Raw genomic sequence first — 25416 nt, forward strand, 5'->3', positions numbered from 1 at the left:
TTGTCATTTGCAACATGGATGAACCTAGAGGGTATTATGCTAAGTGAAATAAGTCAAAAAGAGAAAGACAACTACCATATGATTTCATTTCACTTCTATGTGGAATCTAAAAAACAAAACAAATGAACAAACGTTAACAAAACAGAAACAGACTCATAGATATAGAGAACAAACAGTTGTTTGACAGAGGGGAGCAGGGTCAGGGGTGAGTGAAATAGGTGAAGGGGATTAAGAGTTATAAACTTCCAGCTACAAAATAAATGAGTCATGGGGATGAAATTATAGCATGGGGAATATAGCCAATAGTATTGTAATAGCTTTGCAATGGTGGCAGATGGTAATTAGACTTATTGTGGAGATCATTTTGTAATGTATAGAAATATTGAATCACTGTGTTGTGCCATCTGGAACTAACATAGTGTTGTAGGTCAATTATACTTGAATTTAAAAAATAATAATAGGGGACTTCCCTGGTGGTCCAGTGGTTAAGACTCTGCGCTTCCAATGCAGGGGGCACGGGTTCAATCCCTGATCAGGGAACTAAGATCCCACATGCCACGTGGCATGGCTAAAAAAAAAGTAATAAATAAAAATAAAATAAAATAAAATGCCTGGTTAATTTATGTTTGCTAGAGCCTATTAGATCCTTGGAATCTAGTATCACACTGGGTATTAAAACCTGAACAGAGGGTTAAAAAGGACAAACAGCATAAAGGGAAAGAATCAGAAAAGAGCTATGACATGATCTCTTATCATAGCTGGCATGGTGTGTTTCTAAGTGTTTAATATCACTAGTAATCCTTTTTTCAAATGTATGGCCGTAGACATGTTCAATTTTAAGTTCATCTGGATATTCAGAGCATAATGTTTTTAATAATCTCCCTGTGTTGGATGCTTGTGCTGCTGTTTGGGTCCATGGCTGCGTTTCCTTTCCTCAGCCCCTGTGGCTCCAGTGTCACACCCCCACTCCTCCCCTCCCACCCTGCATATTGCGGTTACCTCATGCCCTTCACGGGGTTGTTGTTGCAGGGCTCCCACTTGCCAGAGCCAACAATGCTTGACTCTATGTAGTACCCGACCAGCTCCTTAGCATCTTTGGATTCCTCCCACGTAACGACAACTGATGTGTCTGTATTTCTGCATGGGATGATAGTGCTCGGGGGCTTGGGGATGTCTGAGAAAAGAGGGAAATGATGGTCAAGCCCAATGTGGTTTAGAAATTCATTCTTATCACATACGCACAGACATGCACACACATATATAAATTTTACACTAGTAGTCACGTCAAACACACAGTTCTTTTATAATATATTTGTTAAAGCAGAAAGTTTTTAAAAATATTCTAGTTTGGGAGTATAATGAGAAACTAAACACCCAGGAACATACCAACCCCTTCCAGAAAAAAATAATTAGCAATACTGTTGAAACTCCTGGAGAAGTGTACTTTTCATAATAATTCATAATAATGAAAAATTTTAATGTATCAGTCAAGTACAGTCATCAATTACATTTATAATATGAAAAAAGGATGTCATGATTTTTACTTTTGAATATATATGTATTCCAATAAGATTCTTGCTTTGGAATCCTCTCTTGAATTGAAGTTAAATAAGTTTACAGTGGCTCAAGCAAACTCTATACTCACCAAGTTTGTCCTCGACCGTGGTCACTTCCGTTGCCTCGGAGGGCTCACCAACTCCTGCTGAATTGGAACAGCGGACTCGGAAACGGTAGGATTTCCCCTCAGCCAAGTCAAACAGAGCAAAGCGGGGAGACTTCACAGGGAGCTCCGTGTTCACCTGCTGCCAGTTTTCTGTTCCTGCATCACACTGCAGCCAGAACAGTGGAATCCATTGAAAGCACAGAAAGAATAAACTGGAACACTAAGCCAGGCATCTTGAAGTTCGTTTATCTGCCAACAAACTACTACCTGTTATACAAGTTGGACTGCAAAAGAGATTTGGGGGAAATGGGGTATGAAACATCTGAAGTACACAGGAATATCTAAATCAAATATGGCTGTATTGTTGAACAAATATGCTGCTTTAATACTTCACTTCCTTTTTAACTAAATAAGATCACTGGTCTACTTCCAAAAGTCCTTAATTTATTTAGATGATAGTTTGGGGTCAGATACTTTTCTAATTCTTAGGGTAGGTCATTAAATTTAATATGCTATGTTAGATACTTAAATTTCCATTGTGTTGTTATGAACTGTGTTATTTTCATTGCGTTTTATTTAACGTCTCATAACATCATGCAGGTCTGTGCTCATATACCACCTCCTCAGAAAGGCCCACTTGATCACTCTCCTTCCATTACCAATCTGAAAGCTTTATCTGCTCCTTTCCTATCTCTCTCTATCCCTTACTTACTCTGCTTTATTTTTCACCAAAACACTTATCAACACTTGAAATTAAATTATTTATTTGTTGTCTCCTTCATTGGAAAGTAAATTCCAATGAAACAAGTTCAGGGAGCTGTCTTGTTCCCTGCTGTACCCCAGAGCCTGGAATTGTTATCTAGCACATAGTAGATAATCAACAATTTTTTTCCTGAATTAATGAGTTTTTCTGAATTCTGAATGCATAAAGTTAGTGTAAGATAAAGAAAATGTTCTTTTTTTGCCCATATTTTAGAATAAATAATGGGGAAAACCAATTTAAAGATATTTTATCCTTGAAATTAAATTGATCTACAGTGACTTTGAAATCCCTGAAAGAAGGATGTGGTGTGTATTTGAGCTTTGGTACAGAATACAGTAAGAAAACTATCAGCAGTCTTCAGTAATCCTTTTTCCCTACTACTCTAACTTTCAGCTCTGCCCAAGGTAGCAGAAGTGACTTTGCTCCAGAACTTCTGAACAGTATTAAGAGACTTTTCTGGAAATCCAAATCTTGTGATAGACTGACCAGTTGTCAGGAATGATAAATTTGGGGGACACTAAGTTTATTGGTACATCACTCAGCATAACCTTCATTGACTTGAAATGAGAGGCAGTACGGTATGGTGAAAAGAACTCAGAGGCATCGATTCTGGTCCTAGCTTTGGTAACAATGAGATATGTGATCCTGGGAAAGTCACATGAGTGTCATCATCTGTAAAATAAGCAAATTTGACAAGCTAACCTCTGAAGTCCCTTGCGGTGCCTTTTATGATAATGTGTCAGTTGTGTGTGGGAGGGTAGAGAGGATAAATTCCCCCAAACAGTCAATCTGCTCCCCACTGAGGGACAGAATTCTCCCAGACTTTTTATCCTTTAGTTTATGGCTTTGATTCATTGTGACATCTTCTCCCCTAGGGAACACATAAACATTTATCAGTCATTTACACTTTCATAATAAAAATAGTAGCTGCATTTCAGTGTGCTAAGAACTTTACCCCATTGTAACTTTTTAATCCCCTCAACTGTGCTCTGAAGTAGGTACTGTGGAGGTAATATTGTGTGATTATTGAGGTTTTCCAGAGGAGACTTAGCCTTGGGAAGGTTGAAAGGCAGCAATGTATAAGAGCTGGATATATGGACCTGAGCCAGACTGCTAGGGTTCAAATCCTAGCTCTGTCTCTTCCTAGTTGTGTGATCTTGGGCAAATTATATACCCCATCTATGCTTCAGTTTCCTCATCTACAAAATAGACATAATGTAAATGAAAGTATTTCCCTCATAGGATTACAGTAAGAATTAAGTGAGTTAACACATGCAGAGCTTAGAACAGTATCTGGTCCTTGTAAACATTAGCTATTTTCATTCCTTTGATAGAAACAGAGCTACCAAGTAACACAATCCTTGCCTCTGACATGACCAGACTTCTGATAGGGGAATGAGAGAAAGAGCTGAAAACATAAGACATCTGAGGAAAAATTGGGGGGCTGAAAAGAACACAGTAGGATGGAGGGGTTGGGAGTGCTGAGACCCGATTTATCTAATTCCTCTCAATATCAACCATTTCAGAGCTCACAGACATGGCATAACTGGTTGCAAGCCTGTCACCATGACAGGCAAGTTCGTCCTTTATGTGCAAATCCCAGGTAAAGAGTTCCATGAAGAAATGCAAGCACAGGGGTAACCAAATAGGCAGCACTGCTGTAGGTGTGAACATCCTGGGGATGGAAACTCGCCACAGGACGAGAGCATGGGAACATCTCCCTTATGATAGAAGTGTATTAGATAGAAGTGGTTCATCAGAGATAATCTGAGACTTGGCTCAGGAGAACGGTCTAGCATTTGGATAGTTCCTCTGTAAATGTGCCCCAGGTCTCTGGACGTGTGCTGCTCCCCTACTACCTCAACGTCCTGGCCCTTTTGTCTGTCTGCGGTGCCTGTACAGGCCTCTTTACCCACGCCGCACTCATAAATGTCCCTTCTGTTCCATACGAACAGGTGCAGTGCTGGAAGAACATTTAAATTTTAACCTGGCTCACGTATTTAGGTCTGGAAAAACGACAGACTTTCATGGAGAAATTCAAGTTTATGTGACCAGAGGAGATGCTCAACAGAAGCTAAAGTTGACTCATCTCAAGAAAAGTCCTCGGTAGTAGGTTCTTATTGTGTCATTATTCTAAGAAATATGGTAATTACTGTCACAGAGCTTATTCAGAACTATCTCCATGGGTAGCATTTCAAAAGGATTCACTGGGGAGGGTGTATCAAACACACCAGGAAGTGAATGTTTATTACTCTTTGTCTTGTCCTCTATTAAAAAAAAGAGGGAAAAAATTTTAATCAAGAATGCTACTCAAGTTATATTTTATTTGAAGCTAATATCTAGAAAATATAAAAATTAATAAAAATATAAATTTTTAGTATTATTTTGGTAAAATCAGACTTTCTTTGAAGATGTCCATATTACATGTTGAAGAGATGATCCACTTATTGTTACCGATTTGTTAGGGATAAGAAGCAAGTGAGGAATGCTCCTCAAAGATGTGAGTTAAATGTCCTCATCAAAGAAAAGTATGATAATTAATAAAGGGAAACCACAGACCCTAGTGTTTTTAGCTCCAGTATAATTTTCTCAACTGCTGCTAATTAGAGATAATTAAAAGGCCATAAAGATAGTTGAATATTGCTTTTATGTTGTTACCTAATTTGCAGATGTTTGCCTACACCTATATTCCTATGATATCCATTCTCTTGTAATAATTGTCAGGGAAGGTGATCTAATAGGTGTTCTGAAATTGAATGATCAGAGTAGCATTAAAGGTAAAAGAGAGGGGCTTCCCTGGTGGCGCAGTGGTTGAGAATCTGCCTGCCAATGCAGGGGACACGGGTTTGAGCCCTGGTCTGGGAGGATCCCACATGCCGCGGAGCAACTAAGCCCGTGAGCCACAACTACTGAGCCTGCGCGTCTGGAGCCTGTGCTCCACAATAGGAGAGGCCGCGATAGTGAGAGGCCCGCGCACCGCGATGAAGAGTGGCCCCCACTTGCCTCAACTAGAGAGGGCCCTCGCACAGAAACGAAGACCCAACACAGCCAAAATAAATAAATAAATAAATAAATAAATAAAAGTGAAATTCTTTAAAAAAAAAAAAAAAGGTAAAAGAGAGGACTTTAGGAAAACTAATTGAGCTCCATAATATTTTTGCAAAAAAAAAAAATGACCTTTTCTATGATTTTGCTATGAAAGCAAAATGTAAATGATACCATAACATGCTATTACAGAATTTTATAAAAATAAAATATAACAAAAAAGTACAAACAGTTGTTTCATTCATTGTTCTAAAAAATGGTACATAACTGCCAATAAAAATGTTCTTACATATAAGATAAGATAAACTTATTTTAATTTTTTAAAATTATATCCTAATCAAAACCTTCTTTTTTTTTTAAATTTATTTATTTTGTTTATTTATTTTTGGCTGTCTTGGGTCTTCGTTGCTGCACACGGGCTTTCTCTAGTTGCGGTGAGCGGGGGCTACTCTTCATTGCAGTGTGCATGCTTCTCATTGCAGTGGCTTCTCTCGTTGTGGAGCACGGGCTCTAGGCATGCGTGCTTCAGTAGTTGCGGCACGTGGGCTCAGTAGTTGTGGCTCACGGGCTCTAGAGCACAGGCTCAGTAGTTGTGGCGCACGGGCTTAGTTGCTCCGCGGCATGTGGGATCTTCCCGGACCAGGGATCGAACCCATGTCCCCTGCCTTGGCAGGCGGATTCTCAACCACTGCACCACCAGGGAAGCCCCCAAAACCTTCTTAACAATGGATATTAAACCTCAGTTTCAGCACATTCTCTTTAAATGCCCTTTTCCAGTACCAATGATCCCTTTAGGCGTGGACTTCCTCTGCCCGCCCAGGCCCTGTGCCTTGCCTGGCAGGTGCTCCCCTGTGCACTTGCAGCTGGGGTAGCTCTCCCAGATAATGTCTTGTCCAGGTCTTGCTTTTCTCCATTTTCTCAGCATAAATACTTATTAGAACTCCCCTCAAATATGGGTATAGGATAGATTCACATATAATTCTCATCATTCCACCCATTTTAGGCCTTCATTGTATGCTGCCCTCTCCAAGATAACTACAATATAATTGTAAGATATTTGAGGGAAAGAACTAGCCAGTGTCTTTCTTGATTGTAACCCCTGACCCCACCCTCCCACCAGCACTTAGAGTAGTGCCAGTCAAGCTCGAGGGAGCACGTGAGGACTTTCTGTCTTCACTCTCGCAGCCATTTGAAAATACTGTAACTTCTATTCCTCTCGCCCATCTACCCTTCCTGCAGAAGGACAAGTGCAGAGAGATGAAAAGGCATTTCTATGGCAAGGGAGACAGAAAAAGTGTCAAGAAAACAGTGTCACAGAGGCAATCTACAGTTTCAGGAACATTTCTCTTCTTAGAAGGGTTATGAGTTGGGGTCTGTGGACCTTGTAGGAGTCTATGGGTGACCCTCAGGGATCCATAAACCCCCTGAACTTTCAGGCAAAGTTCTGTGTGATACACATTTTTCTATAGAAATAGTTCACAGTTTATAAGAGTTTAAAAAGTTCAGGACACAATAGAAATTTAATCTCTACTTCCTTAAAGAAATCTTGAGGAAGTGGCAAGAGGTATAATGTTGATCCCAGAGTCTTACCTTTTCTACAAAGTACAGGATGCCCTCATGGCCACGCTGACGGGGGGGCTTCCAGCTCAGCACCACGTAGCTCTGTGTGGCCTCGATGACAGAGAGGTCTGTGGGGGGCCCAGGAACAATACCCTCTGAAAAACAACAGGGAAGAATGAGGGGCACACACTTGGGAAGCCCAGGACACTCAGAGTCACAGAGGGAGGAAGAGCTAATTACTGCTCCACAGTAAAAAGAAGTACCTTGTCTCTAAAATTCTTCCTAAAACTTTCATTCATTCATTCATTCATTCAAAGCCACAATTTTACTTTCTTTGCTTGACAATTTTAATTTCCTTACAGTCCTGAAAAACAGTAGCAATGATACAAGTTATGTTTTCTGCACATCTTACTTTTTTTTTATAAATTTATTTTATTTATTTATTTTTGGCTGCGTTGGGTCTTTGTTGCTGTGTGCAGGCTTTCTCTAGTTGTGGCGAGCGGGGGCTACTCTTCATTGCGGGGCGTGGGCTTCTCATCGTGGTGGCTTCTCTTGTTGTGGTTGGCAGGCTCCAGGCGCACTGGCTCGGTAGTTGTGGCTCATGGGCTTAGTTGCTCCGTGGCATGTGGGATCTTCCCAGACCAGGGCTCGAACCCATGTACCCTGCATTGGCAGGTGGATTCTTATCCACTGCGCCACCAGGGAAGCCCTTCTGCATATCTTTTTTTTTTTTTTTTTTTTTTTTTTTTATAAATTTATTATTTATTTATGTCTGCATTGGGTCTTCGTTGCTGCACGCAGGCTTTCTCTGGTTGCAGTGAGTGGGGGCTACTCTTAGGTGCAGTGCGCGGGCTTCTCATTGCGGTGGCTTCTCTTGTTGCGGAGCACAGTCTCTAGGCACACGGGCTTCAGTAGTTGTGGCTTGCGGCCTCTAGAGTGCAGGCTCAATAGTTGTGGCGCACGGGCTTAGTTGCTCCGTGGCATGTGGGATCTTCCCGGACCAGGGCTTGAACCCGTGCCCCCTGCATTGGCAGACGGATTCTTAACCACTGCACCACCAGGGAAGTCCCCCTTCTGCATATCTTAAATCAGCTTTTTGACAGAATATCTTTTCAAGTATGCTTGGGTGGCAAACAACCTTGGAATATAGAAATAGTATATCCTCTAGGTCAGAGAGTTGTTTCTGACCAGAATAGTAAAGATAATGTCTTTCTCCAAGAAACTTGGAGTAGATTGGTGAGCAGCTCCCTTCTAAGACTGCGGTTTTCTAAGGGCAAGCTTTCTCAGCTATGACGCAGATCTCTGCGTGGGCAGCGTCCACATGTGTGGCTCCACATCACCCTGTGGGGCTCAGGGAAGCAGGGGGACCAGTGAGAACATGAAGCTCATGCTGTCTGCTGTGTTGTGGGTAACAGAGCCCTTTCTCTCTGACCCGGGAGTCTCATGCCTTTTGTCAGCATCTATGAAACTGCTATGAAACTTGCTGGCTCGTAAGTAGGGTAAAGTTTTAGACCCTCCACAGTTCTTGACATTGGAGTGGCCCTTCCATGTGAAACAACTAAAATAATGAGCAAAATATATGAAATGACCATTTATAGACATTGGACATCAATCATCATAGGACAATGATACCCCATAGCTGGAAAATTAGGTGAGCCCTACCGCTGTCCCAGCTTACTCTCTGGAGGGAGTTTCAAGGCAGCAGCTCAGGAAGAGAAACCCAGGTAGAGCCTGGCAGTCTCCCTGAGTGGAGGAGAAGAAGCTGGAATTCCAGGGAGGGCAAAGTGTGCACAGAGAGAGTCATGGGGAGGAAAAGGCTTCACAGAGAGAAAGGCTTCAGAGACTTGAGGGGGTCCCTTTGGAGTATTCACCTGAGTATTGATCAGCACATGCATACAAGGAAAGCACCTGAGGCTGGGAACACCCACACAAAAGAACTGGAGGGAACAATTCTCAAAGCTCTCAAAGGACCTGGGAGAGTTCATGTTCCCACCAGCCAGACTGGAAATCTCCTAACTCGTGGGGCATCCGGTAGAGTACTCAGAAAGGTACTACCTCTGTAATTCAGCCAAATTATGGCTACACTAAAGGCTGCTCTGATTCCACCAAACAAAAGCAAACCTTGAAAGAATCAAATTGTTTCCCCAGAACAAAGCTCAAGAGTATTTATAGAAATAAAAAAATATCCAGCACCAAACAACATAAATTCAAAATGTCTGGCATCTCATAAAAAAAAAAAAAAAACCAGGGAATTCCCTGGTGGTCCAGTGGTTAGTGCTCTCACTGCCAAGGGCCTGGGTTCAATCCCTGGTCAGGGAACTAAGATCCCAAAAGCCACAAGGCACAGCCAAAAAAAAAAAAAAAATCATCAAGTATGCAAAGAAGCAAGAAAATACAACCCATGATGAGGAGAAAAGTCAATCAATGAAACAAAACCAGAAATGTCACAAATGATAGAATTAGTAGACAAGGACATAAAGACAGTTATTATAAATATATTCCATATGTTCAAGAGGCTAAAGGTTAAAGATGATAATTAAAGACATGGAAAATATAAAAATAATACAAATTAATTTCTAAGATGAAAACTACAAAGTCTTTTACAAAAAATACATTGCCTGGAATTCACAGTAGGTTAGAGGCTAAAGAAGAGAAGAATAGTAAAATTAATGACATAGCAGTAGAAAGTAACACAGAAAGAAATGAAACACAGAAAGATAAAAAGACCGAAAGGAAAAATGAACACAGCATCACTGAGCTGTGGTTTCAAGAGGCATGTAATTGGAGTTCCTGAAGCAGAGAAGAGAGAGGGGAGTATAGAAAAAAATATTGAAAGAAATAATGTGAAAAAAAATTTCCAAATCTGATGAAAACCATAAATGCACAGATTCAAGGAACTTGCAAACACCAAGCACAGGATATGAAGGAAACTACACAAATGCACATCATAATCAAATTCCTAAAGCCAGTGATAAAGGGAATATCTTAAAAGCAGACATGGGAAAAAAAATACATTATATACAGAAAAACACAAATAAGAATGACAGGAAAAAAAATGATAGCAGTCATTCTTACAGTGCAGACCTGTATTACAATGGACCAACCTCTAAAGAAAGACTGTCGACCTAGAATTCTATAGCTGGTGAAGATATAGTCCAAAAATGAAGATGAAATACAGACTCTCACAAACATACAAATAATAAAATAATTCATAGCCAGCAGGACTGCACTACAAGAAATATTAAAGGAAATGCCTTAGGTGGAAAGAAAATCACATCAGATGGAAATCCACATCTACACAAAGAAATAAAGAGCAACAGAAATGGTAAAAATGTGAGTGAATATTGAAAACTTTTTCGTACTTTTAAAATTTCTTTGAAAGCTTTGTGACTGAACCAAAATAATAGCATCGTATCATAGAGTTTATAATACATAAACAAATAAAATACATAACAACACCACCATGGCTAGGAGGCATAAATGGAATGATACTGCTGTAAGTTTTTATACTACATGTGAAGTAGGATAATATTACTTGAAGGTATGTTGTCATATGATGTATATTATAAATTCCAAATTACTATAAAAGAAAAAAATAATTATAGCTAATAAGATAACATAGATAAAATGGAATAATAAAAGATATTTAATCCAAAAGAAAGTAGAAAGAGGGAAAAGAAAGCAAACGAATAGATGGAATGGATAGAAAACAACTAGCAAGATGGTAGATTTAAATGCAGCCATATCAATAATCACATGAAATGTAAATAGCTCAAACACCCCAATTAAAAGGTAAAGATTACCAGATTGCATAAAAAGGCAAGGCCCAATTATATGCTGCCTACAAGAAACATGATTTAAATACAAAGACACATAGGTTAAAAGTAAAAGGACGGAAATCATATGTCATGCTAACACTAATCAAAAGAAAGCTGGGGTCGTTATATTCATATCAGACAAAACAGATTTCCAAGCAAAATGCATTACCGTGGATAAAAGGAGTCACTTCCTAATATTGAAGTGGTCAGTGCATAAGAGGATATAACAATAAAAATGTTTATGCATCTAATAACAGAGCCTCAAAACACATGAAACCAAACCTGATAAAACTACAAGAAGCATTTAAATCCACCATTTAGTTGGAGATTTCATCACTATTTTATCAATAATTGATAGAGGGGCTTCCCTGGTGGCACAGTGGTTAAGAATCCGCCTGCCAAATCAGGGTACACAGGTTCAAGCCCTGGTCTGGGAAGATCCCACATGCCGTGGAGCAACTAAGCCCGTGCGCCACAACTACTGAGCTTGCGCTCTAGAGTCTGCGAGCCACAACTACTGAAGCCCGTGTGCCTACAGACCGTGCTCCGCAACAAGAGAAGTCACCGCAATGAGGAGCCCACGCACCGCAACGAAGAGTAGCCTCCGCTGGCCACAACTAGAGAAAGCCTGCATAGCAACGAAGACCCGATGCAGCCAAAAATAAATAAATTAAATAAATAAAATTTTAAAAAATAATTGATAGAATGAGTAGATAGAAAATCACGAAGAATAAAAGACTCAACTGAAATCCCAGGAGGTTTTTTTTTTTTTGTAGAAATTGATAAGCTGATTTTAAATTCTACATGGAAATGCAAAGACTTAGAACAGCCAAAACAACTGTGGGGAAAAAAAAAAGATTAGAGGACTTATACTACCTGATTGCAAAACTGTGAAGCTTTAAAAAAAACATGAAGCTTATAAGAGCTACAGTAATCAAGACAGTGTGGTACTGGTGTAGAGAAAATAAAATTGACCAATAAAGATTCCAGAAATAGATCCACAAATATATAATCAATTGATTTGGACAATGGTGCCAAGGCAATTCAATGGGAAAAAAATAATCTTTTCAACAGATATTGCTGAAATAACTGGATAGCCATATGCAAAATAATAATAATAACTTAGACCCTTAATCCACACAATATAGAAATAATTAATTTGAAATGGATCATAGATTGAAATATAAAAGCTAATGCTATAACATGTCTAGAAAAAAATAAAACAGGGAGAATATCTGAATGAACTTGGATTTGGCAAAGATGTCAAATATGATGCAAAAATGGCAAATAAGCACATGAAAAGGTGCTCAACATTATTAGGCAAGTGCAAATTAAGACCACTATACACCTACTATGAAATACCACCATGGTACAAAACACCACTATGCACCAATTAGAAAGGCTAAAATTAAAAAGACTGACCATACCATGAACTGGTTACAGTGAGGAGCAGCTGAAACTCTGGACTACTGCAGATGGGAATGTAAAATGGTACAACCATTTTGGAAAACAGTTGGCAATTTCTTTAAAAATTAAACAAACATCTATCTGATGACCTATCCATTCAAACCCTGGGTATTTATCCAAGAGAAATGAAAGTGTATGTCCACAAAAACACTTAACAAGAAGGTTCATAGACGCTTTCAATGGTGAAGGTATAAATAAATTGGAATAAACTGATACATGCATCAATATGGATAAATCTCAAAATAATTATGCTGAGTGAAAGAAACCAGACAAAAATGAGTATGATTCCATTGATCTAAAATTGTGGACAACACAAACGATAGTGACAGAAAGCAGATCAGTGATGGCCTGGAGATGAGGAAGGGGCAGGAGGGAGGTATTACAAAGGGGTATGAGGAAATTTAGGGGTGATGAATAAGTTCATTATTTTGATCATGGTGATGGTTTCACAGGTGTTTGCACATGTAAAATTTATCACATTGCTCATTTTACAGACATGCAGTTTAGTGTATGTCATTATACCTCAATAAAGCTTTAAAAAAAAGAGATTCTCTGACAACATAAGTTACTTCATGATCTCCAAATACTTCAGAATGTTCTTTCCAAAACACTTAAATAATATACACTGCAGCCTCCACAACAAAAGCCAAACTGCATAGCAGAGCACTGGCAATACTATCTGGGGAAAACGTGGTTTTTACCTGTCGGTTCCTCCTCAGTGACAATGATCTGTCCAGTCCAGGGTGCTGAGGGGCGACCTGGCAGAGATAAATACAAAAATCAGAAACATTCACAAATGCAGTTCAGATGCACTGAGAAATTGGTAGACTGGCCAGATTAGTCCCAAATGGGTTTGTTACTAGTTTACTTATGTACCTTCTTAGTGAGTCTTACCAAGCATGCACATGGTATTTTGGGGAGAGGGGGCACAGTCTCTGTTCTCAAACAACTCACAATCTGCTAGAGTCCACGTTTCCAGAACTGTACTGACACAGGCGAGGTAAACAGCCTGTGTTCATACACTGTTCCCCATGTATCTCCTGAAACACGTAGGCTCTCTCACCCTCCTTGAGAGATAGCATTTAATTGGGAGAAACCTTTCAGGAACAATTGTAAGCCGGGCTGTTATTTATGTCATAATGAAGATGAAAGAGGAAGGGGCGCTGATCCTGCAGTAAAGCTCAACGAAAGCGATTTCTTTCCATTAATTTTGAAAGTGTTATTTACAAAGGAAAGCAGTTTAGATCCCGAGTAAGGAAAACGAGTGAGACAGGCAGCATAAAGTTAAAGAGGAAATTCATTTCTGTGATATCAGAAAGACATCAGAAAGAGAGAATGATTCAACTCCTGCTTCAAGTGAGGGACTTTTCACCAGAGTGTGTGCAAAAACAGAAAGGTGATAAGCAAGATAACTCATTTTCAATCCCAACAAATCTTACTTTCATTGAAATTTATTAAAGAGGAGTAAATGAAAGTATGAGATGGAATTAGGAAAGAGGGAGGGAAGTTGGACAGTGGGTGAAAAGTGATTGGAGAGTAATCAACGAGCCTGATTAGAAAAGTCTCCAGAGAGAAGGTGACATTATTTTACTTAGATTTTTATGATGCCACTACATGTACTTAAGGTCAAGAATAACACTGAAAATGTTATAAATGGCATAGACCAGTAGTCCTCAATTAGGGTGATTTTGCTCCCCAGGGACATGTGGTAATGTCTGGAGACAATTTTGATTGTCACAATGGGGGTTGGGGGGGGAGGAGGGTGGGGAGGAGGGGGTGGGGGGACCATAGGCATCTAGCAAGTAGAGGCCAGGGATGCTGCTAAACATCTTACAATGCACAGGACAGCCCCCTACAACATAGAATTACCTGGCCTAAAATGTCAATAGGGCCAAGGTTGAGAAATCTGGTATAGACTGAAATATGAAATTCCAACAATTCTTTTAATGACATTTTATGGTCCCTATTATTAAGGATGCCATATTGGTTCCTATGAAACAAATGCAGAGCATAATTCATGTACCACAATTTTGACATTGAGACTTGGAGGCTAAATATATGAAAAGATTATTTTTGACTCTCTAACACAGAAACCCAAGTACAGTTCAGACACGATGTGTCATAAATGTGTTTTTCCTTTGATATAAAGAAATTCACAGTGTTGAGTATTAATGCTCTAAGGGATAAATTCAAGATTAAGAAAACTACCTTACAATTTTAAGAAAATGAACCAGAAAGAAAAGTATATTTGAACTGTGCTAATAAAATGAAAAAAAAAAAAAACAACCTCTCCAGCCTCTTGGTTTTCATATTTCATTTCAAACACAATGCCTGGAACTCAGTCAAATAAGGCAAAGTTTTCTGAATCAAATAAAAATAACATAAAATAAAGCCCTTAGTGAACAGATGAGTCAAAAAACAAATACTTTTTTGTTTTTGTCTTTTTTTCCCCTGGATTTCTCTGATCAGTAAAGGATTTCTTATTCTCTTCTCCCTCTAGTGGAGGGTGGAGGAATAACCTTGCAATAGGATCTATTTCAGGCATATATAAAAAATTCAAGATGATCCTGAAAAATGAAAAATGCTTACTTTTAAGTCTAGCTTTCTCAGCTGGATCCAGAGCAGCCACAGGCTCGGAAACACGAGAGGGGAGACCTATTCCAGTTTTGTTCACAGCTCGAACTCGGAATATGTAAGAACGACCTTCTATCAATCCAGTGACTGGGAAACGAGCAAACTTCACAGGTGTGTCATTGCACTGAGACCAGCTGTCTGTGCCCACCTCACACCTAAGGGAGAGAGAGTGATGGACAAAATGGAAAAAAACAGAGCTGGAGGAATCAGACTCCCTGACTTCAGACTATACTACAAAGCTACAGTAATCAAGACAATATGGTACTGGCACAAAAACAGAAATATAGATCAATGGAACAGGATAGAAAGCCCAGAGATAAACCCACACACCTATGGTCAACTAATCTATGACAAAGGAGGCAAGGATACACAATGGAGAAAAGACAGTCTCTTCAATAAGTGGTGCTGGGAAAACTGGAGAGCTGCATGTAGAAGAATGAAATTAGAACACTCCCTAACACCATACACAAAAATAAACTCAAAATGGATTAGAGACCTAAATGTAAGACTGGACACTATAAAACTCTTAGAAGAAAACATAGGAAGCACACTCTTTGACATAAATCACAGCAAGATCTTTTTTGATCCACCTCCTAGAGTAATGGAAATAAAAACAAAAATAATCAAATGGGAACTAATGAAACTTAAAAGCTTCTGCAAAGCAAAGGAAACTACAAACAAAACGAAAAGACAACCCTCAGAATGGGAGAAAATATTTGCAAACGAATCAACGGACAAAGGGTTAATCTCCAAAATATATAAACAGCTCATGCAGCTCAATATTAAAAAAACAAACAACCCAATCCAAAAATGGGCAGAAGACCTAAATAGACATTTCTCCAAAGAAGACATAAAGATGGCCAAGAAGCACATGAAAAGCCGCTCAACATCACTAATTATAAGAGAAATGCAAATCAAAACTACAGTGAGGTATCACCTCACACCAGTTAGAATGGGCATCATCAGAAAATCTACAAACAACAAATGCTGGAGAAGGTGTGGAGAAAAGGGAACCCTCTTGCACTGTTGGTGGGAATGTAAATTGATACAGCCACTATGGAAAACAGTATGGAGGTTCCTTAAAAAATGAAAAATAGAATTACCATATGACCCAGCAATCCCACTCCTGGGCATATACCCAGAGAAAAACATAATTCAAAAAGACACATGCATCCCAATGTTCACTGCAGCACTATTTACAATAGCCAGGTCATGGAAGCAACCTAAATGCCCATTGACAGATGAATGAATAAAGAAGATGCGGTACATATATACAATGGAATATTACTCAGCCATAAAAAGGAATGAAATTGGGTCATTTGTAGAGATGTGGATAGATCTAGAGACTGTCATACAGAGTGAAGTAAGTCAGAAAGAGAAAAACAAATATCGTATATTAACGCATATATGTGGAACTTAGAAAAATGGTACAGATGAACCAGTTTGCAGGGCAGAAATAGAGACACAGATGTAGAGAACAAACATATGGACACCAAAGGGGGAAAGTGGCGGGGTGGGTGGTGGTGGTGGGATGAATTGGGAGATTGGGATTGACATATATACACTAATATGTATAAAATAGAGAACTAATAAGAACCTGCTGTATAAAAAAATAAATAAAATAAAATTCAAAAATTCAAAAAAAAAGAATCTTACTAGATTTGTAAAAAAACGGTGCATTTACGTAGAGGGATACTTTTACAAAGGTAGATAGTTATGTTTTTAACTAAAATACAGATGCATATTTTTAAAAAAAGAATATATCTAAAACTTCACAGTTCATCATTATTCAATGATGAAATAACGTGGAAACATTTGGTGTACGGTTAAATAAAGTATAATCTATTATAAATATTTCTCTAGTTGGTACTGAGCCCAGTAGGCATATACTTACTTACTGCTATAAATATTAAGTTTAATCCACCTTGGTACAAACCTGTCATACTACAGTGGCATAGATTATCTGCCCCTAGTGGTTTTTACAGTCAGGGTTTATTACTCAAAAATGGAAGACAATTGGAGCAACTATTTGAAAAGAAACTAAGTCAGACAATAATGTATTTAGGTCAATAATCTAAATTTGTTTCTAAATTGGCCAAGCTCACTGGATAATTCATATGTAAGACCCATTTACTATAAATATAAAGCCTCTAAGTTTTGGAGAATGTAAACAGCAACAATTTGTAGATAAAACACAATTTAATACTATGGATATTTGTTATTTCTTTGTCAAACTTGAATCCTGTGATATAAATGAGATTTTGTTAGGATTCTTAGAGTATTATTCTTTAAATTAATTAATATTCTTAAATTACTGACATACTAAGAATATGGACATTAAGTATATTGAATACCAGCTATTTCATTTCTAAAGTGGCCTCTATTAGGTGAACAAATTCATAATATTCTTGCCAAATTAGTGACTTGGGTTGGTAGTACAATTTAAGGATTATCTTTGGAATTTAGGTAAAAAAGGTAGGTATGTGTATATACATATATATATACATACACACCAGACAGAGACAGAGACACAGAGAAAAGAGGGAGAGGAGACCAGTAAAGAAAACACTTCACCTAGAAATGGTAGGAGAAATCAAGCATGTGTCTCTATGGCCAAATCACTTTAACTGAAGTTAGACTAAGTACTAACTTATCAATAAAATATCCCAGAATAGGACTCCCTCCATCCACAGCCGGCTGTTTCCAAGAGATGGTGATATAATCTTTGTTGGCATCCAAGGGCACCACATCCAAGGGAGAGGCTGGGGCCCCTTCAATCTCTGCATCAGCATCTGTGGGGATACAGAAGGATCCTGTTAACCCTCTGTCAGCCCCAAAGGCCAAGGTCTTAGTGCAGACATTTCTTACCACACCACTGCAGTGGCTATATCTTTGGCCCCAGTCGAGCAATCTTCAATTTTGTAATTTGCTTACCAAAATAACAATGTGTGCTTTTCACCATCAGTACAAGGAACATTATGCTAGGAAGGGCTCTGAAAAGGACCCATGACCTCTGCCTCATGGCCCTTGCCTGCCCAAAATGTTCTAAAAGAAAATAAATAAGGACATGTTGAGGACTGCTATCAGAAAAGTCTGACGTAAGTTATGTCAGGAAGTCTGTTCTTAAGATAATTATTGTGCAGTGTTACTCGGAAGCTATGAATGGCTCCAAAGGGGAACAAACAGCCCCTTCTGTCACCTTCTAGATACATCCACAAGAAAAGAAGAACCAAGAAGCTTTGCCCATCCCTATGCTGGGACCACCATTTTGGAAGAGAAACAAAAACATTCATTTTAATTAAATGTTTGTTCCCAAGCTGCAGATCCTTGTGAAAGTAACTCTGATGAAATAGCCACATCTGAGCTTAGTTTATCTGAGTTTAGTAAAAGTCTAAGATTATACAAGAAACAGAGTTCAGTGACTGTTCATGAAATGGGATCCTCTGACAGTGGGTCCCCTCAGCAGTGTGTGCACAGATAAATTAGTGACTCAGGGGTGTTTTTAGGAGGAAAGGAAGGGGAATGAAAATAACCAGATAGTGGCCTTTTAAGTGAAAATGATTAAGATAAGAGTCAGAATCCCAAGGGGAAGGGAACCACATTTGCCAATTCCTCTTGACATCTGGTCAACCCTTTAACAACTGGAATTAGTAGGAGAGGAGGCTGAGACATGTAGGAGCCACTCACCCAGGGAAAACACTCTTGCTGACTGAATAATAAACACTTTCTTTTCCTATGATCTACACTTCTGTAACTCTAAGTTACTGAAACATTTGCTAACAGGGCTGTGCATTATCTGTGAAGATCTTAAATCACTTTGGTTTTGAACATTCTGTTTCTTGCCCCATGAACCTGCATGAACCCATGAACCCACAGGATAATATCTCCTGCATAAGTGCTATAGGAGAGTGTAACCAAATCATCATGCCTAAAACAATGCAGAGTTCCTGCATGCCACACAACGGCAAATGGGCATTTTGGTGGGGAGAAAGTTTTTTCCTTTTAGGCTTTCAGAGCACTGGAAGGTGGGGAGAAGGTCTGCTGATGGTGAAGGTGGAGCAGAGCTAGGATGGAGGTGGAGATGCTGAAGTTAACAGACCTAATAGCTGCTCACCTGCAAGGGGGACAGCTGGCAACCTCTAGCCATGTCCCTTTTTAGCAAAAAGCCCATAATGTAACAACCAGAAACGTTGGTGTTGATAGATAAATCCATTGTATGTAACAGAGCCTGGCAGACAGCAGACATTTAGGGAGCCATTTCTCAGCATTTCCATAAAATTGCTTGGAATATGCCATTTGCCATTTGGACTTGACAATCTTTCAAAACACGGTTCTGTACAGCAGCTGCTGGAAGCCAAATCCGAATACCATGCTGTATTGCTTCACACTTGTGCTCTTGGCTCCCAGCAGCTGCTACAGAGCATCTGGCCCACAGCACCCACTTGGGCAACGTCAGTCCTCTTCTTAGCCTCTGCCCTTCCTTCTCCCAACCCTCCAAATAGTCAAACTTTTTGTAGCTTTGATAAATTAGGCCAAAGATTAGCCTGCTACTCTTTATATTCTGACCTCTGACACAGGCTATTTAATAACCTTTATCAAAATGTAAGTAATTTTATTGTTTATCTTTATTATAAAAGTAGTGTCTGCTTGTAAAATACATGATAATAAAAAATACATGTTAAAATCCCTCTTAATTCCATAACTCAGAGATTACTAACATATTTGCCTAGATTTTTCTAGATTTTTTCCCCTATATTTATAAACTCAAAAGTAATTGTTTTTCACAACAATGTAAATCAACTATACTCCAATTTTTTAAAAAAGTGATTGTTTTTTAAATAAAAGTGGGATTGGGGCTTCCCTGGTGGCGCAGTGGTTGAGAATCTGCCTGCCAATGCAGGGGACACGGGTTCGAGCCCTGGTCTGGGAAGATCCCACATGCCGCGGAGCGACTAGGCCCGTGAGCCACAATTACTGAGCCTGTGCGTCTGGAGCCTGTGCTCCGCAACAAGAGAGGCCGCGATAGTGAGAGGCCCGCGCACCGCAATGAAGAGTGGCCCCCACTTGCCACAACTAGAGAAAGCCCTCGCACAGAAACGAAGACCTAACACAGCCATAAATAAATAAATAAATAAATAAATAAATTAAAAGTGGGATTGGACTATATAGTTTCATGTAAACTGTTTTTCTGATATATTTTCATATTAGTAAGTATACATCATTAGTTTTCATTGCTGTGCAGTATTTGTGTGTTTATATGGAATATTTATTATACTTTATTTTCAGTTCTCATTGGTGGATATCTAGATTCCTTCCAGATTTTCCCCCAAACAAACATTTTTTTCAGCTTTGTCCACTTAAATTCCTAGAACTAGAATCGCTGGAAAATGCGCGCTGTTGATACATAGTGGCAAAACACCCTGAGAAAAGCTAAACCGATTTACACTCACCAGCAATGTGTAAGAGTGCTGGTCCCTCCATTCCTTCATCCCAATGGATTTTAAAACCTTGTAAATCTTTTCAGTGTGATAGATTAATTTTATTGCTTTGATTACTAGTGAAAACTTTTTCATAATTTATTTTTCATTTGTAATTCTTTTTTCATGACATTTATATCCCATCCTTTATCACTGTATCATCTTTCTTTCCTCCCTGCCATGTGTGTGGGAAGGGGAGGAAAGAATATATAAAAGTCTAGAAGAATATGTGATAAAATGATAACTTCAGGTATCTCTGGATGTTAGACTTACGATGGCTTTTCTTTTTTTCTTATTTATATTATCTATTTTTTCAGAAAGAACACATATTATGTATGTAATAAAAAAACTGGCCAAATATGTACAGCTCTGGAATGTGTTTCTGCAGACATATGGTGCTTTCTACACTGATCATTCTGGTTCAGAAGCTATTTTCTAAGCAGCAAAATACCAGAGCTCTGAAAAATGCATTGAAATGGCCTCATGCAGCTCAAAGTTTAAAAAAAAAAACACCATAAAATGTCACTTAAAACACTTTGGCAGTTTCTCAAAAAGTTAAACACAAATTTAACATACGACTCAGCAATTCCACTTGTAGCTATCTACCCAAGAGAACTGAAAACCTAGGTCCATGAATAGGAACACAAATGTTCATAGCAGCATTATTCATAATAGTCAGAGAATGGAAACAATCCAACTGTCCATCAACTGGTGAATGGACACACAAAATGAGGTATATCCATACGGTGCAATATTAGTCAGCAATAAAAAGGAACAAAGTACCAACATAAAGAACTTCAAAACATAGGCTCATGAAAAACGACAAAAGTAAAAGATCACATATTATATCCAGAAATGTTCAGAAAAGACAGTTTATAGAGGCAGGGAGTAGGTTAGTGGCTGTCTGGGGGCTAGACTGGGGATGGGAGTGGGGAAGGGGCACAAGAAATCTCTTTGGGGTGAAGGGGATGTTCTAAGCTGGATTGTAGGTGGTGGGTGCACAGCTCTATGAATATTCTGAAAAGCACTGTCCACTTAGCATGGCTGACTCTTACGGTGTGTAATTATATCTCAATAAAGATTTTTTTTAAAGAATCTAAAATGTATCATTTAAAATAAACTTACAGGGGAAATCTTTTTCTAAAAGTTAAATTCACAACTCCATTTCTGATATTTGTCTTTGCAATTTTGTCTTCCCCATGAATCTTTTCAATTCTCTCACATCAACATCTGATACATTTTAGAATCTTCCCTTATTTTGTGGATATGAAAACTGGCTTAATGATAAATTTCAATCCCTTCCCCCTGTCTGTGGTTGGTCATCTGAAGTCTGGCCTCAACCTGCAGAGGGCCACGACTCTGGATGTGGGCACTGAGAAATGTTGCTGAGGAAACCCTGGACTGTGTCAGAGTTCCCAGAAAAAGTCCACAAAGGGAATCCTCAAGGCATAACTTAAGTGTTTCTTGAGTCACCAGAGATACTCTTTGGTTCAGGTCAGACTGAGAGCAGAGGCAAAGACTCTGTTTGCTTTCAGTTATCATCTGGCCAGGTCTATCCGGGTGCTTTGTTTAAACAAACATACTTGCTGGTAACTTCCAGGAGGTCCATTTTTACTGCAACTGACCCAGAGGGCTACGCTTCTTTTCCCCTCGCAAGATCCGACTTTTCCCAAATGCTTTTGTGTAGGAGGAAGTCTGACCCAGTTTTCAGCTGGCATAGATATTCGTGCATCTTTATCAGTTGCAAATCCGTGGCAGAATTCAATGATCATTTGTTATTGTTCAGTACTGGTGTGGTATATAGACTGCTGTCTCTCCCCAGTATCCATTCCTCCTGTTTCCTTTTAGTACCAGAACCCCTGAGCTTCTGCAGGCAACATGTTGCCCAGCTTCCCTCCCTCTGTATGTGTGGTAGAGTGTTCACCATGCAGAAGTGATGTGTGCATCCCCGCATCTCTGCCCTTCCCACAGGCTGGAACGGGAACACAGGACAGCACCACGGGGGCAGTGGAGCAACAACATAGATGGGAGCCAGGACTCTGAATGACTGAGTTGAGCAGAACCACCTGGACCACCTTCCTACCTCTGGATTGATGGACATAGGACAGAAATAAACTTTTTTTTAAAATTTCATTTCAGCAGCTTAACCTATTCCCTAATTAAAATCCTGGGTTAGCCATCAGAAGGCCTGTATCCTAGTCCCACTTCTGCTTCTAACTGTGAGGCTTTTGGTAAATCATGTTACTTTCCTGAGTTTTAGTTTCTGCATCTTAAAATTAAGGGGAGGGATTTCCCTGGTGGCGCAGTGGTTAAGAATCCGCCTGCCAATGCAGGGGACATAGGTTTGAGCCCTGGTCCGGGAAGATCCCACATGCTATGGAACAACTAAGCCCATGCGCCACAACTACTTAGCCTGTGTGGCACAACTACTGAAGCCCGTGCGCCTAGAGCCCGTGCTCTGCAACAAGAGGATCCACTGCAATGAGAAACCCGTGCACCGCAACAAAGAGTAGCCCCCGCTCACTGCAACTAGAGAAAGCCCGCGTGCAGCAACAAAGACCCAATGCAGCCAAAAATAAATAAGTAAATAAATAAATTTATAAAAAAAAAATTAAGGGGAATCCTAACATTTTTGTGTGCCTTAGACTCCTTTGGCAAAGTGGTAAAGAAAACCTAGAGGGCCCTTCTCAGAACAATGTTTTTAAATGCATAAAATAAAATAAAATACATGAGCTTACCAAAGAAACTAATTATACTGAAGTACAGTTATAATCACAGACCCCTTGGGAGTCTGTGGACTCCAGTTAAGGACACCTGCATGACCTCTAATGTTCCACCCTCATCAAAACACCCAGGAGTTTATGGTTCTATTTAATGTATAAGAGATAAAAAATTAGCAAGTCTACCTGTATTGTTTATATGTTTATTTTCTGTATATTGTGACGTTTTGACATCTTAAAAGCCTTTCTGGGTAGGGAGAGATTTTCTGCCCCCATCTCCGGGGGCTAGCCAATTTTAACCCGTCCAGAGCTCACCTCCTCCATCTGGCCCGTGTACCCCAGGAGGAAATATTCCCCTGCCTTAATCGTCTCAGCACCAGGGACCAGACAACTAAGCACGACCCCTGTAGCTTAGGGTCTGCTGAAGTTGTTCACAGCAGCCAATCCTGAACTGTTTACCCCGCCCTGCCATGCCTTTTCCACAGGAGCTCCAATACAGACTGCGGTCTAAGCTCTCCCTCTGCCTCTTCTGCCTCCTGACCAACCAGTAGTGCCTTTGCTTCCCCATGTGGCCCTGGGTGGTTCTCTAGGACCTATGAGTATAATACACTCTTTTCCTGAGCCCCTCCTCTGTCTCCTCGTGTGGCCACACCTGACTGACCATCACGTAAAAGAACACAGAGCACTGCCTTTGTGGCCTGGAAGTGTTCATCGTCTTCCAGATGATCTGGATCTCATGTAGAAATAACATTCCCACTTGTACATGTCTGACCTGTTAGAGACATCGCTGAAAAAAGAAAGACTCCTAAAACCAACAGTTATAGTTTGTCTTAAGAATTCAGTTGTAGTTGGGGGCTTCCCTGGTGGCGCAGTGGTTGAGAGTCTGCCTGCCAATGCAGGGGACACGGGTTCGAGCCCTGGTCTGGGAAGATCCCACATGCCGCGGAGCAACTAGGCCCGTGAGCCACAATTACTGAGCCTGCGCGTCTGGAGCCTGTGCTCCGCAACAAGAGAGGCCGCGATAGTGAGAGGCCCATGCACCGCGATGAAGAGTGGCCCCCGCTTGCCGCAACTGGAGAAAGCCCTCGCACAGAAACGAAGACCCAACACAGCCAAATAAATAAATAAATAAATATAGTTTAAAAAAAAAAGAATTCAGTTGTAGCATCTTGTTTCCTAGTTCATTAAAACTAAAGCTATAAAGAAAAGGCCTGTAATGAAGTAATAAATTTGCTCTCCAAAACAGATATTCAAGAGTGAGTCCCCATCACTCTTTTATTGTAGCTTCTTCAGACTGAGACGGCTTTTTGCATCACTAGGATTTAGCCTCTCTACTCAGACACCTACAGAGCACTGCTCAGGGGGCTTGTTGAAGATGAGGAAAGTACTGACACTAGTGACAGTAATATAGTCTGGAAACTGGTCACCTGCTAGCTGGTGCTTTCAGGGTTAAATTTTTACATTGGCTCTTTCATCGTTACCAAAAATATGTTTGGATAGATTGACATGGCCTCGGTGTTTTAAATATTCTCAGATATTCTGCTTTTTGCTAGGTCTTACCTCGAACAAAGACGTAAGCGCTGTGTTGTTCATAATAGTCTCCCATTCGTACACGGATTTTGTAGAGACCTTCATCTTCCTTGTTGAGATGAGAAAATGTTAGTGTTGCCCGATCTCCACTCCAGTGTGTTTGCACCCACTTTGATGGAGAAACAGGAGCCCCTAGGGAACAAAAGTAAGCAAATTAACTGATTTCTTTCTCATTACTCTCTTCTTCCTCCTTCCCCTCCACTCTTCCCTCCCCCCAATTCTCTCTCTCTCTCTTTATTCCTCTTCTTCTATATTGAATGCTATCTGAATATTAGAGGAAGTCTATAGGGCTTTGAGTCATTCTGCCATGTTTATATTGGTTAAAATGTTAGAGCAGAAGTGAGGGGGGACCAGGGCCAGATACATAATCTGCAGGGCCCAGTGCAAAATGAAATTACAAGACCCCTTGCTCAAAAAAGCAGAGAAAAAAAACACAGTCAAGGTACTAAAATATAAGGCTTTGTCCTCTAAAAATACTTTATTACTTATAAAACATGATAGGGTAATACAAATTGCAAAAAATAATATTTTCATGCCATAATTTTACATACAAAAATAATACTTTATTAATGTGATATGTTGATTGATAATACGATATTTTTTACTTACTTTTCTGCAAACTCAGTTACTTTTAGTAACTTCATTTTAAATTGATATAACTGAAAGCAACATCAGTCAC

General features: G+C 39.6%; 1 protein-coding gene across 1 annotated transcript in view; it reads right to left on the reverse strand.

Moving 5' to 3' along the window:
- The window catches only part of MYOM1 (myomesin 1), a 137905-nt gene that overhangs the window by 61662 nt on the left and 50827 nt on the right, over positions 1-25416 (reverse strand). Inside the window, exons 10-16 of the mRNA XM_082418586.1 lie at positions 24708-24869; positions 17601-17742; positions 14906-15105; positions 13018-13074; positions 7062-7186; positions 1646-1829; positions 1000-1174 (exon numbers count right to left, since the gene is read on the reverse strand). Coding sequence (XP_082274712.1) covers positions 1000-1174; positions 1646-1829; positions 7062-7186; positions 13018-13074; positions 14906-15105; positions 17601-17742; positions 24708-24869 — 1045 coding nt within the window. The remainder of the gene's footprint in view (positions 1-999; positions 1175-1645; positions 1830-7061; positions 7187-13017; positions 13075-14905; positions 15106-17600; positions 17743-24707; positions 24870-25416) is intronic.

This window comes from Balaenoptera physalus (assembly GCF_965194825.1).
Source record: "Balaenoptera physalus genome assembly, chromosome: 12".
NCBI lineage: Eukaryota > Metazoa > Chordata > Mammalia > Artiodactyla > Balaenopteridae > Balaenoptera > Balaenoptera physalus.